A 13,057-nucleotide genomic window follows, 5' to 3' on the forward strand; every position below is an offset into this window, starting at 1 on the left:
CGACACCAAGCGTCCATTTCTCAAGTTTGTAAGGCGGCTACTTGGTTGTCCACACTTTTAGCAAGTTTTTGCAGAGTTGATGCGCAGAGTTGATGCGCAGAGTTGATGCGCAGAGTTGATGCGCAGAGTTGATGCGCAGAGTTGATGCGCAGAGTTGATGCGCAGAGTTGATGCGCAGAGTTGATGCGCAGGCGTCTTCAGGCGCGTTTTTTTGGCAGCAAAGTTTTGTAGGCAGCTGTCTGAGGTTTCTGGTTCCGCTTATGGGGGGGGGGGGGGTTCTTTTGGGTGGAGTTTTTTTTTTTTTTTTCTTCCCGTCCCTCGCTGTGGCAGTGCTTTGGGACATCCATATGGTCAAGAATGTGAAGAGCTGTGTCCGTCAATGAACAAAAGAGAATTTTTTTTCTCTATTTGCCGTAAAATCCCTTTGTTCATTGACACACAGCTCCCACCCCTCCTTTTTTTTTTTTTTTTTTTTTTTTTTTTTTTTTTTTTTTTTGTTCTGTCCTGCTTTGTAATGAACTGAGCTGCCTGTAGCAGATAGGGGGTGTACTACCAGTTAGGACTGCCCATGGGCGGTGCTGTGCTTGTTCATTTTTCTGCCTAGTCCTACTCCTTAAGGTGGCAATATAAACCTAATGGTCAAGAATGTGAAGAGCTGTGTCCGTCAATGAACTCTGAGGGATTTTACGGTTAGTAAAAGAAAAAAAAATCCTGTTTTTCCTCCAGGAACCTCATACTATTGGCGTGATTGACGTCTCAATGTAATGAAAGTAATCTAATATACTATTCTCCTTCTTTCATTCCAGTGGATATTTTGACCTACGTGGCCTGGAAGATCAGCGGCTTCCCCAAAAACCGGGTGATTGGCAGCGGCTGCAACCTGGACTCAGCCCGTTTCCGCTACCTCATGTCAGAGAAGTTGGGGATCAATTCACTGAGCTGTCACGGCTGGGTCATCGGTGAACACGGAGACTCCAGCGGTAAGTCTGGTGGAGAATATTTTTAGGGCAGAACCTTATGTAACCCAAGATCCCTTCTAAATTTATCCTCTCGGAAAGGTCACCAGTGTAACACAAGTAGGTCAGACGCTGCGGCCTTCACCCTAAAGGGCCTGGAAAGGTCACATTACTGTAAAACAGTTGCTGCGCTAAATGTCAGACTCTTTAATCCAGCTAAATCACAAATCTTGCTTTGATGGAGTATTGAAGAGTCACAGTATTGAATACGTCCAATTAATCAATGATGACATTCTGATGCCCATCGCAGCCAATCCTATTTTAACTTTTATTTACTGCAACACCCTGTTAGTCAAACTGATTGTAAATATAGGTGCTTGCATAGAGGGGGATTCAAGTGTATTTTCACGTTCAATAGTTTTAGTTCTGGTGAACATACTAACTTAGTTGATATGGTTTTTTTATCTTAAAGAGGTTGTAAACTTTTTTTTTTTTTTTTTTTTTTTTTTTTTCTTCACCCTGCAAGAGAAACACATAATGAGCTAGTATGCATCGCATACTAGCTCATTATGAAATACTTACCTTAGAACGTGCCGCCCGCTTAGCTGGATAACGGGCGACATGTCCAGTCGCCCGTCTTCCGGGATCGCGGCATCCGGCCATCTGATTGGCCGGAGCCGCGGTGACGTCACTCCCGCGCACGCGCGCGGGAGCCGACAGTCACGGCACGGGGCTCTGAAGGAACGGCACGAGCGGCTGTTCCTTCACAGCGCATTCGCCAGTGACGTCACTGGCTGCATGTAAGGTAAATATCTCCTAAACGGTACATGTTTAGGAGATATTTACAGTATCTATAGGTAATTTTATCATAGGCTTACTTATAGGTACAAGTGTCAGAGGAGGGTTTACTTCCTCTTTAAATGTCTGCTGTACCATATTGGCACTATATTACCTATACGGAGATTCTTTTGGAGGCTTGTTAATCTGCCAGGGATTGGTGGTGTTTGCACACATGTGCAGAAATCTGCCACATATGCATTGATGTGATGCCAGTCTTTGCCGGGGTCCCAGATCCCTGGCAGAGACGGGTCCCAGATCCCTGGCAGAGACGGGTCCCAGATCCCTGGCAGAGACGGGTCCCAGATCCCTGGCAGAGACGGGTCCCAGATCCCTGGCAGAGACAGGAGGTGCACCTTAAGGGTATTACAAAATGGTGGTGCAGAAGAAGGGGAGGCATTCATGCAGCAGTTAAGTTCCACTTTAGGCTGCAAAGGCCTTGTTGGGTCAGTGAGAGAAATGGCGCCCCGTTGTAGGGTCAGTGAGAGAAGAAATGGCGCCCCGTTGTAGGGTCAGTGAGAGAAGAAATGGCGCCCCGTTGTTGGGTCAGGGAGTGAAATTATTCCCCATTCTCAGTGGGAGGATAATGGCCCCCCTTTCGGAGTCAGTGACTGGTGTTAAGCCCCATTGTTGGGGTCAGTGGGAGGAATGGTGCCCCAAAGGCCAGATAAAGGCAAGTAAAGGGCCACATTTGGCCATTGGACCACAGTTTAAAGACCTCTGAGATATACTTTATTCTACTCCCTGCAGACTGATTTTTCTAGCAGAGGCAAGTGATGGTTATAGATTAACCTACATGACCGGGATCAGTTACTGTAGATCAGAGGTCCATATTCCACTGGCTGCAATCCAAGGCTTCTTATGCAATGTTATTTTGGTATTATGACTGTTTGCAGAGCGGTGGCTTTGGATGAATGGAGTTTGTACAGTAAACATAAGGTGATCAATTGTGTCATGTGTGGCAAAGGGGACTTCTCTGACTAAGCTTTGGGTATTCTATACAACTATATGTAGTAACAGAATATCCTCGGTATCGTATAGCAGTGCCGTCTTGGTGTTGGCCTTCAACCTCAGGCAGTTATGGCTTCTTTCACACGGTCCGCCTCCGCAGGCGGATGCGTGTTGCTCAGCGGGGATCGATCCGCGATTCCCGCTGAGCCGGGCGGATGACAGCTCCGTCTCCCCTTGCAGTGCGGAGAGGGAGGTGTCTCAGCCCCCGCTGCCCTCTATGGGGGATCGGATGAGAGCGGACCGCTTGTCCGCTCTCATCAGATCCGCTCTGCTCCGATTACTGAACGGATGGAAAAATAGGGTTTCCATCCGTCCAGATTTCAGCACAGGATCGGATGCGGATGGCAGTGGGTGTCAGCGGAGTCTCCACTGACACCCGCTGCCCCATAGAGCTGCATGGAGGATCCGATCAGATCCGCCTAAAAAACTGACAGGCGGATCTGATCGGACCGCCTGTGTGAAAGAGCCCTATCTCTGTTTGTTGACACCGGGTCCCCTGCTGTATTTGTCATTTGATTTTTAGATAGAAGTTTTGTATGTAGGCAGGGAGGATTTGATTTAAATTCCTAGTAAAAGGCTTGATTTAAATCAACTTGATTTTAACTTGAGCAGCTGTCATCTCTGTCCCGCAGCAGCTCCTCCTGACCCATTGGCCTGAAATGCTGATAAATTTTGTTTTTTTTTTTTTTGGGGAATATTATATAGCAGAAAGTAAAAATAAAAATTATTTATTATTGTCAATTTTTTTGTTTATAGCGCAAAAAATAATCGCACAGGTGATCAAATACCACCAAAAAGCTCTATTTGGGTACAGCGTCGCACGACTGCGCAATTGTCAAAGTAACGCAGTGCTGAATTGCAAAAAATGGCCTGGTCATTAAGGGGGGGGGGGAGATCTTCTGGTCCAGAAGTGGTTAAAATCACCAATTTTCAAGCCTCTAGGTCAGTGATGGCGAACCTTGACACCCCAGATGTTTGGGAACTACATTTCCCATGATGCTCAACTACATTGCAGAATGCATGAGCACCATGGGAAATGTAGTTCCAAAACATCCGGGGTGCCAAGGTTCACCATCACTGCTCTAGTGTCTCCAATTTATCACCTGTCCTACACAGCACGTGTGTGTATGCGTGTGTGCGCATCAGCGGGTGAAGTATAGATGGGGGCTGACGGAACAGGCACAGCAGAGATTGGATAGATAATTCTTCTCCACGTCTGGACCAGAAGTTCCCCCCCCCCCCCCCCCTTAATGACCAGGACATTTTTTGCAATTCGGCACTGCATTACTTTAACGGATAATTGCGCGGTCGTGCAATGTTGTACTTAAATAAAATTGTGCTTTTTTTTTCCCCCACAAATGGAGCTTTCTTTTGGTGGTATTTGATCACCTGTATGATTTTTATTTATTTTTTTTTTATTTTTTTGTGCTATAAACACAAAAGAGCGACATTTCTGAAAAATGAAAACCTTTTTTTCCACATTCTGCTATATAACATTCCCAAAAAAAAATGAAAAAATCATTTTTTCATTTTAGGCCAATTTGTATTCTGCTACATATTTTTGGTTAAAAAAAAAAAAAAAAAAAAAAATTGCGCAATAAGCGTATTTGGTTTGCGCGAAAGTTATGTTTACAAACTAGGGGAAAGATTGTGGTGTGTTTTTTTTTTTTTTTTTTTTTTTTTTTCCAGTAATGGCGGCGATCAGCATTTTTTAGCGGGATTGCAGCAGACAGATTGAACCCCTAACTGACATTTTTGACACTTTTGGGGGGGACCATTGACATTACTACAGTAATCAGTGCTAAAAATGTGCACTGTTAGTGGCGGTTCACACACATGCGATGCGGGAACCCTGTGAATCCACTGCGGGTTCCTTCATCGCATTGAACTCGCATGGCAGTTCACACTGCCATATGCAAATTGCTGGGAGTGTCAATACAAAGTTAACGACGCCCCCAGATCAGCTCGCATATCGCAGTGCGAACTGACAGTTCGCACATGAATCGTATCGCACTAGTGTGAACCACCATGCAATCTGATTCTACTGCGGACCAAGAAAAGGGTCCTGTGCGGTTCAGATGCAAATTCAGCCATACACATTGTATGGCTGAATTTGCATCGCACAGCCATTGTATGTGATTTTAGGAGCAGTGCGCTCCAAATCACATGCAGGGCTATGTGAGATGATTGCAGCCACACACACACCTACACAGGTTGAACTGGATGGACTATTGTCTTTATTCAACCTCACCTACTATGTAACTATGTAACATGCAATGTCTGTCATCGCTATAGTGTGAACCGCACTTACTGTAATAATGACATTGGCAGGGAAGGGGTTAACCTAGGGGTGATCAAAGGGTTAATTGTGAGCCTAGGGGAGTGTTTTCTAACTGTATGGGGGGGATGGGCTTGTGAAATGATCATTGAGACCTGTGATCCTGTATAGAAGGATCATAGGCACTCTGTGATCATTCCAGAGAGAACTGTTTATAACAGCTGACCAACCTCTCTCTCAGCGGGGAGCGATCGCGGGTGCCTGGCAGCAATCGCGGCCGCCGGCCTCGCACATTGGCATCCCTGCTGCCTCGCACCACACGCGAGACTGACGTTGAGCTACGTCAGTTCGTGCAGGAGAGCCAGGCGGCGGGCGGTCGGGAAGCAGTTAAATGGACAAAAAAAAAAAAATCTCAATCAGTCTTAAATGTCAGCAGGATGGACAATAAAATCCAGACTGATCTATAATCAGAAATGACACTTTTCTTCAGATGTCAAAAGGCAGCATTAGCCATATAGTCCCAGGTAGCTATGAAGGGTTAACAAGATATACAAGAAGGTGCAAATGCCATTCATACCAGAAGCAAAAGCCTGCAGATGTTAGGCTGTAAAGAGTTAATCATTTAACCATTTAGGTGAGCAGCACTTAAATGAAGCAGAGTAGATAAGCGGAGTCCTCCCCTATCATCCAAGGAGAGGGTTAATTGCCAGAGAGTCCCTTGCAGATAAGGGGGTGTAGGAGCAGAGATACCGATAAGCAGCATGAGATTTGCAAGAAGAGACAGATTGTTGGGTATCTTAAGGCTTGAAAATCGGAAGAAATATCCTCAGATTTTTCTCTCATGCTCAGCGGTCATTATTGTTTTTAGTTGACGGTGCATAAATGTTCACGGGGTTTCTCGTCTTATTATTTTATTTTTTGGCACATTTGTTCCTAGACTTCGGGGTCGTCAGCAACTTCAGATCATGCGCGGTCTTTCGTATCCGATTTTTTTTTTTTTTTTTTTTTTCGCGGATGTACTACATACACATTGAACAAAAATTGGTCGTCTGGGGACGGACGATAAAAATTTTGATGTTTGTCCCTCCGTTTTTTTTTTTCTTTTTTTTCCTTGAAAATGTCGGCATCGGCTGCTGAAAGTTGTGTACACACTAGCCGAAAATCGTACGATTTTTACCTCGGATGGGAATTTTCGGCAGATTTTCTACTAGTGTGTACCCCACTTTTCTCTCAACCCCTCCAGGATATATGTGGCTGCTGTATTTCTGCCAGTGCTCTCTGCTGAAGCCACAATCCAACCGGCCCTGGTAGCTCCATGTGCACCTGGGATCACAACACAGGAGGAGAGGGCGGGGAGGAGGAGGAGGAGAAGCTGATCAGCTCTGTCTCCTATACCGTCTGTGTGGAGGAGGGGGGTGAGCTGAAGTGGTTAAGGGAATTCCTTGGGGACCAGAATTCCAGGTCACCAGAACTAGTGTCCCCATTGGAAGATTTCCCCTCTATTACTTTTCTGGGGACAACCCACAATTTGGGATTTTCTTTACATTCACTTTCAATGATAATAGTAAACAGAACAAATAGAGAGGGGGAATCTCCCTAACGGGGGGCACAGACACCAATACAAACTGACAGGTATTGCAAAAATGGCTTGGTCATTAAAGGGGGTAAAACCTTCCAGTCCAGAAGCGGTTAATACGGTCTGCATGCCCTGGGGTCGGTAAGGATCGGCGACCGTTCTGCGCACTGGGTGAGCTTCGCTTCTTCTTTCCCAAACTCCTTCCCGCCCAGCCTCGCCATCCCTTTAATGGGGACTGTATGCCCCTGGGGTGGGAAGGATTGTGATCATGTGACCATTGTGAGAGGCTGTCACATGATCAGGAGCTTGTCCTACGTGTTATCGATCGATAGTGGGCACTGAGATTTGCTCTTGACAGCTGGGAGCTCGCAGAGGGAACGCTCTCAGCGCAGAAACATCAGTCACCCAGGGACGCATATGTTTGACGCGTGGGCGTGATGGGTTACATGGGTGGCAACAGGATAACCACATCTCTGCTGTCTGGCAGGGGTGCATGAAATCACACAAGTGGGCAGATAGATATATAATATGCTTTCTTGTTAACACTGGTGATCTCTCCCACAGTGCCTGTATGGAGTGGAGTGAACGTGGCCGGCGTGTCCCTGAAGACTCTCAACCCAGACATGGGCACTGATTCCGACAAGGAGAACTGGAAGGAAGTTCACAAACAAGTGGTGGAAAGGTGGGTGCAGTCATTTTACATGGAAGATCGGATTGGCTTCACATCCCGCACTCTCAACTCCACTGCTGGGTGCATTGGTTTCTCCCACTGGCTGCTTTTATCACTGAAGAACACAGTACGGATGTACCACAAGGCCCAGCAGAGGACATGCTATTCAACATTACAAAATAAACGTGTAGTGCTAATAATGTGTTGTAAAATAATGATCAATACATATGAATCCAGGATGAAAGTAAATCAAAGTGCAAAAAGTCCATAAATATTTAAATAAAAAAAGGGAAGTTATTCCAGTGGTGTAAAAAAACTTGTGCTTAAGGGAAAACCACTAGTCCCAGCATGCAGAGGGAGATGGCAATCTTCTCACGGCAAAACAGGTAGAAGCCACCAGTGGAATATGGACAGACAAATGGCTGCTTTTGCTATTCACCATGCAGTGCGTAAAGGGAATGTAAAGGCAGGAGTTTTTTTTTTTTATCCTAATACATTCTTTGCATTAAGATAAAAAACCTGTGTACAGCAGCCCCCCAATACTTACCTGAGCCCCATCTCTATCCAGCGATGTTGGAGTGTCTCAGCTGCCTGAGACTCCCCCCCCCCCCCCCCCTCATTGGCTGAGACAGCAGCGTGGCGCCGTTGGCTACGCTGCTGTCAATCAGTCAGTCAGCCAATTGGGAGAGAGGAGGCAGGGCCTCAGTGTCTGAATGGACACAGGGAGCGGTGACTCGGCTCGGGTGCCCCCATAGCAAGCTGTTTGCTGTGGGGGCACTCAACAGGAGGAAGGGGCCAGGAGACGCGAAGAGGAACCCAAGAAGAGGAGGATCTGGGTCACCTGTGCAAAACCAACTGCACAGAGGAGGCAAGTTTTGACTTTTTTTTTTTTTTTCTTTTTACGAGATCACTTTAAGATAATCTAGTCTATAGTACTTTTATCTCTTTAGATTACGATACATTCCGCTTATTGGGTGAGCTTTGCTGATCCTCATATCTTACTAGAAGACACTAAGGATTCAGTTTAATAAAGGAGATTGCATGCGATGTTTGGGTCAAGTATCCAAGTATCGCATGCAATATTGAAAATCTCAGTTCACTATAGGTTTATGCGGTATTTACCAAAAAATAAACGTTCAATAAATACCGCATAAACATAATTATAAATGAGTTCAATAATTATTGTGAACAAAAGCATTTTTTAACCACTTGCCCACTGGGCACTCTACCTGCCCAGGCCAATTTTCAGCTTTCAGTGCTCTCACGCTTTGGGTACATTGTAGCATGGTCGCGCAATTGGCATTTAAACAAAATTTTCTATCTTTTTTTTTCCCACAAATAGAGCTTTCTTTTGGTGGTATTTAATCACCACTGGGTTTCTTATTTTTTGCTAAATAAGCGAAAAATTTTGAAAAAAATAAAATAAAAATACTTATTCATAGTTTGTTATAAAATTTTGGAAATGGGTAATTTTCTCCTTCACTGTGCGCTGATAAGACTGCTTTGATGGGCACCGATGAGGCAAGAAAGACACAAAATTAAAAAAAAAAATGTTTCAGCTGCACCAATGGGCACTGATTGGTGGTACTGAGAGGCAGAGCTGATAAGTTACTGATGAGGAGGCACTGATTAGCAGCACTGATGGGCACTGTTGACCGCTCTGATTATCAGTGTAGATGTCCTTTTAGAGAAGCTGGTTATCGGCTCTCTTCTCCGATTTTCTTGCTGTCAGCATGAGGGAAGGAGTGCTGATCAGTCTTCTATTTATATCCATGATCAGCTGTGATTGGACACAGCTGATCACGTGGTAAAGAGCTGCTGATTGACAGAGTGCCACCTGCGCCCTGCAGCGGGTGCGTTCACTGGAGGCGGTCAGATGAGACTCCCAGAACTAGCTGTCATTTGACTGTAGCGTGATTGGCAAGTGGATAAACGGCATGGTTCTAGCTACATATTTGAGTACCACTGGTTAAGGAGCAGGCATCCTTAACAACCAGGAAAATACTGGTTGTTAAGGAGCTGGCACCCTCTGGCGTCCTTAACAAACGGGACTCATCGGCTGTCAGCAGGTTTTCTTTAAGATTTGCAATGAGGGGTCCACTTTAATAGAGTAGGTAGAACAGATTCCAGAGTTGGGCCAGTATCTTTGACAGGAAATCATTTGTTTGCCTTTTTTTTTGGTTGCAGTGCCTACGAGGTGATTAAGCTGAAGGGTTACACTTCCTGGGCCATCGGCCTCTCAGTGGCAGATCTGGCTGAAACCATACTGAAGAATCTCAGGCGTGTGCACCCCATTTCCACAATGATCAAGGTAGGTTCTCTTGTGTTTATATTAGATGTTCCTTCAGGGTCCTATCCACTGTATAACACTTATGGGCTATCAAGGTAACAGGAGACATCACCAATTGTTTGCTAGGTTTTTTTTTTTTGGCTCCTTTGGGACATTTGAGGGTTAATCGAGCAGCAGAAATGGGCATAAAGGGGCAGTCACAAAGTTCAAATTAGATTAAAGCTTAACTGAACATTTGAGGGTTAATTGAACAGCAGAAATGGGCATAAAGGGGCAGTCACAAGGTTATAATTAGATTAGTTAAAGCTTAACTGAACTTTCAGAGTATAAAAGCCTATCCCCTGCCAGCATAAGGAAGGACCCTTGCTGTCCGCAGAGGTCTGATGTGTCCCATACTGAGTCAGCAAGAACTCCCCAATGGGCGGGGAGGAACCTAACTTTGCTGACTATAGGTCTGACTTAGCAGGGGGCATGCCGGACTTCCACCCAAAGCAAGGGTTCTTCCCTGCAGCATGCTGGCAGGGGACAGTCATTTCTTCTCAGTCTGTGGCAGCTTTTTAAAGAAAATTGACTGTAGCTGAATATATTTAGCTGATTTAGTTAGAACATTCCATCATTTACCCATATGGAAGTACTGGAAAGTACTAAATATGGAACAAGGTAGTGAAGCTTGCAAAGAATCGCATTGCTCCAAAGACTGCACTCCTCTTTATTACTTCGGTCTGCATTGGGTGCCGCTCTAGAAAAAGTTGTTGCTGTGCAACAATGTGACCGGAGGAAAGAAAAGGGCATGATACTGATGTCACAGCGGTAAAATGTTTTATTCTGGTAACTCATATCCGCCAAGTCAATTTCCACCTGTCACCCACCCTTTCCAACGCATTTCATTTTGCATGAGTAAGCCTTTTTGGGGTTGGTATATGTTGAGGCACTATTACTAAATGGTGTATGATTATATTATGAAATTATGCAAATGATAAGGAGAATAAAACATTTTACCACTGTGTCTTCAGAGCTGTGAAGAAAGTTAAATCATTTAGAGAGTCTGAAATACTAGAGAGGGGTATTTAGTAATAACACCAACATACACCACACTCCATTTAAGCATACACTTAAATTGACGGCGAAATTACTACAGACTTGGCACTAGAGCAGGGACCCTCCAGCTGTTGCGGAACTACATATCCCATGAGGCATTGTAAGACTGACATTCACAGACATGACTAGGCATGATGGGAATTGTAGTTCCTTAACAACTGGAGGGCTGTAGTTTGAAGACCGCTGCACTAGAGGGTTGGCGCTGTATTGCTATATATTTTTACTATAAGCCCTTTTGGGTGAAATGTGTTGGATGACAGGTGCTAAGTCACTTGATGGATGTAAGTGATCAGAGTACATTTTTTTTTTTTTTTTTTTAAGTATCGGGAATCAGCAGCAGTGATGGCCAGATCTGCGTGGCTACACTCAGGCGATTGCGACCAGACTTTGGATGGATTTTGTTTCACCTGAATAAATCTCACTTAAAGCATACAAACACCAGCACACAAAACCTAAAAATAATGGAACCAAAAAACTCTCAGAATACCCGACTAATAACAGAAACCTACCAACTAACTACAGGCATACCCCACTTTTAAGTACACAATGGGACCAGAGCGTGTATGTAAAACGAAAATGTACTTAAAGTAAAGCAATACCTTTTTTCACTTCTCAATGCATGTAAATACACTAACTCCATAGGAAATCTTGGTCAGCTTGATATGGCATTGCTCCCAAACCATGTGACAAGGACACCAAGCTTGGGGAGCATGTTAAGGGGATCCAGGACTATGACATAGTAGATTACCTAGGCAAGCTGGCCAGCCACAAACATGATATGTTGTAGTTCTAGGTCCCCTCTCAGTGCTCCCCAAGTTTGGTATCCCTGTCACTTATGGTTTGGGAGCAGTGCCATGTCAAGCTGACCAAGATTTCCTATAGACGCCAATGTTAAAAACCAGGAGTAGTGTCATGCCAAGCTGAACAAGCTGTGTCCTTACTCGCGAGTGTACTTAAAGTGAGTGTACTTAAAGCGGGGTATGCCTGTATATACAAAATTGGGAAAACTGGAGGCGCAGGGAGCAGATGGGAAGAGAGGAAACAAAACTGGGAGCAAATACAAGGCAGCAGGATACAGAGTAAAGCAAACAAGGCAGGAACAGGATAAGGGCTAGCAGTATCCTGACAGCAGAAAAATACTAGAGCGAGAGGTTCTTAGTAGAGGGAAGACCTAAATACCCTCCCAGCAGCCAGCATCAGGCGGAAACTGATTTCTGGGGTCTGCTGGGACAGTGCAATCACAGTGCCATAAAAAAAAACATTATTAAAAGGGGTTGGGTGACACCGTGAGTTACCACAGCGGGTGACGCCAACCTTAGTGATGCCACTGGCTGGGAGACACCAGCTGGTGGACTCAAGAATTACAACCCTCCACCCAAGGAACCAGTGTCCCCAGAAGATGATCCTAACATACTGTGATATCAATGGTATGGTCCCCCCCCCCCCCCCCCCTTCAACCAACTCAGTAGAGTACTGATGGGTTTTGTCTTGGTTTTTCCTGTGCAAATTGTTAGTGAAAATCCCCAAATCTTCCTCGCCGTTTTACCTATCCCTTGTTTGATAGTCGCCTTCTTTTTCTCTTGCAGGGAATGTACAACGTGAACGATGAAGTCTTCCTCAGCGTACCGTCTGTTCTCAGCAATCAGGGCATCACAGACGTCATCACCATGACTCTTAAGAAGGACGAGGAGGATCGTCTTAAAAAGAGCGCAGACACACTCTGGGGCATCCAGAAGGAGCTGCAGTTCTAAGCAGTTTCATGTTCACACGCGTCCGTTGTCTTCTTCACGTGTTTTTACGTTGCACTTTTCGAGTAGGTCAAATCCCTTGTGTTGTAATTTCCTGTATTTGTGATATTGCTAACGGGAATCCTTGCCGCTGTCACAGCAGATCCGCTAGGTGATATGCTGCACGGCTGCGGTAAGGGTTAACGTATTAAACATAATCCTTGACACATTATGTATATGTCCTTTGGATGAGTCTTCAAAGCCTGACGGAACGAGCTTGAGTATAAAGTGCAGTGTCGCCATCAAGCAGCAGGGGGCGCTATTTTTTTCTGAACTTGATGCCATCACTTGATTCTTGACCCTAATATTTACACAAAAATGGCTGCCTAGGCCAGGCATACTCCTTTTATGATCCACTGACCTGTAATGCAGTGACAGTGCAAGATCATGAGGTTTAAAGACTACCTGACACCAGTACGGTCAAGTGTACTTTTTTGCTGACTCAAACTATATCAATGAGGATTCAGCAAATTATTAGCTAGGACCTATTTGTAGTGCCATGCTATGGTCATACTGGGTCTGTAGCGCCATGCTATGGTCATACTGGGTCATCA

At 45.0% G+C, this 13,057-nt stretch overlaps 1 protein-coding gene across 1 annotated transcript in view; it reads left to right on the plus strand.

Annotated features, from left to right (window-relative positions):
- LOC309565198 (L-lactate dehydrogenase A chain) overlaps positions 1 to 12,651 on the plus strand; it is a 31,839-nt gene extending 19,188 nt beyond the window's left edge. The window contains exons 4-7 of the mRNA XM_082269992.1: positions 807 to 980; positions 7,223 to 7,340; positions 9,516 to 9,639; positions 12,303 to 12,651. Coding sequence (XP_082126118.1) covers positions 807 to 980; positions 7,223 to 7,340; positions 9,516 to 9,639; positions 12,303 to 12,467 — 581 coding nt within the window. The 3' untranslated portion in view covers positions 12,468 to 12,651. The remainder of the gene's footprint in view (positions 1 to 806; positions 981 to 7,222; positions 7,341 to 9,515; positions 9,640 to 12,302) is intronic.
- Positions 12,652 to 13,057: the final 406 nt, after the last annotated feature.

The sequence above is a fragment of the Pelophylax lessonae genome (assembly GCF_965119305.1).
Source record: "Pelophylax lessonae genome assembly, chromosome: 10".
In the NCBI taxonomy this organism is placed as follows: Eukaryota; Metazoa; Chordata; class Amphibia; order Anura; family Ranidae; genus Pelophylax; species Pelophylax lessonae.